Here is a 1,042-nt window from a genome sequence, read left to right on the forward strand (position 1 = left end):
AGTCCCCAGTCCCCAGCCCCAGCCCCAGCCCCCTGAGCTATGTGATTTCTCTCTGTGATTTTGTGATAATTGTTAAAAAGCGATTTCACAACTGAGAATGGGGGCACCGTGGCCTTTTTAGGGGCCAGGCCCTGTCCCCCTCTGCCTGGTCCAGCCAGGCTGAGGTTGGCCATCCTCAGGGAAGTCACTGTCCACCACAAGGGCACTGAGTTAAAGGACTGACCACATGAACACTGCCCCTCTGGGCCTTGGGGTCACAGCCCTGCCCTGGGCAGTCATGGCTAAAGTGGGAAGACCAGGAGGGAGGGGGCCCTGGAGCCTGGCTGTCCCCAAACCTCAGGACAGACAGATCCCTCCCATCTCTACTAGGAGGTCCAGGATGGCCCAGTCATCTGAGTGGAGAGGCCAGGGAGCTTGGGCCGGAGGGGGCCCAGGGAGGGGGCAGGGAGGGCCTGGGCCAGCAGGGATGGGCTAAGTTGCAAGGTGCTGACCTGGCCCCTTGTCTGTCAGATCCGCCAGCGCATCTCCAGCCTCCTGCAGGAAGCCAAGGCTCAGGCCGCGCTGGTGCTGGACCGCCTGGAGGAGCGGCAGGAGTGATGGCCGGAGGGGCCCTAACTGGACTCAGCACCCCAGCGCCCCCGCTCCTTTCCAATAGGGTCCAGCTTGCCTAACAAGACAGGACGGCTTCTGGGACAGTCCTCATGAGGCCCACAGGGTGGGCGTGGGGGGGGGGGCCTGAGGTTGGCGGTGCCACCCACTGTCACCTGTGGCCTCTAGTAAAGTCACAGCACACCCTTGCCTGTGTAGTGTTTGGGGTTTTGGGGAAAGGGCTGAACTGAGTGGGCAGGGGCGGGGACTGGTGACGAGTGAGCTGGGGAGATGGGAGGAAATGGGGAGCACGAGGGACATGCCAGCTCCAGGGGGAGCTGTGACGAGGCCTGAGCCCAGTCACTGGTCACTCAGAGCCCCTGGGGCTTGGTGCAGGGCAAGCGGCCTTGGGATTGTGCCTGGGGCACCGTCCCCATGGAGTAGCAGGTTCCCT

At 63.1% G+C, this 1,042-nt stretch overlaps 1 protein-coding gene across 2 annotated transcripts in view; it reads left to right on the forward strand.

The window, feature by feature from the left end:
• Window positions 1-797, forward strand: part of FTCD (formimidoyltransferase cyclodeaminase) — a 13,633-nt gene extending 12,836 nt beyond the window's left edge. For both annotated transcript variants that reach the window (XM_005878921.2, XM_014549988.1), the window contains one exon: window positions 511-797. In XM_005878921.2, the coding sequence (XP_005878983.1) occupies window positions 511-597 (87 nt within the window). In that variant the 3' untranslated portion in view covers window positions 598-797. The remainder of the gene's footprint in view (window positions 1-510) is intronic.
• The last annotated feature ends 245 nt before the right edge of the window (window positions 798-1,042 follow it).

The sequence above is a fragment of the Myotis brandtii genome, unplaced genomic scaffold (genome assembly GCF_000412655.1).
Source record: "Myotis brandtii unplaced genomic scaffold, ASM41265v1 scaffold577, whole genome shotgun sequence".
Taxonomy (NCBI): domain Eukaryota; kingdom Metazoa; phylum Chordata; class Mammalia; order Chiroptera; family Vespertilionidae; genus Myotis; species Myotis brandtii.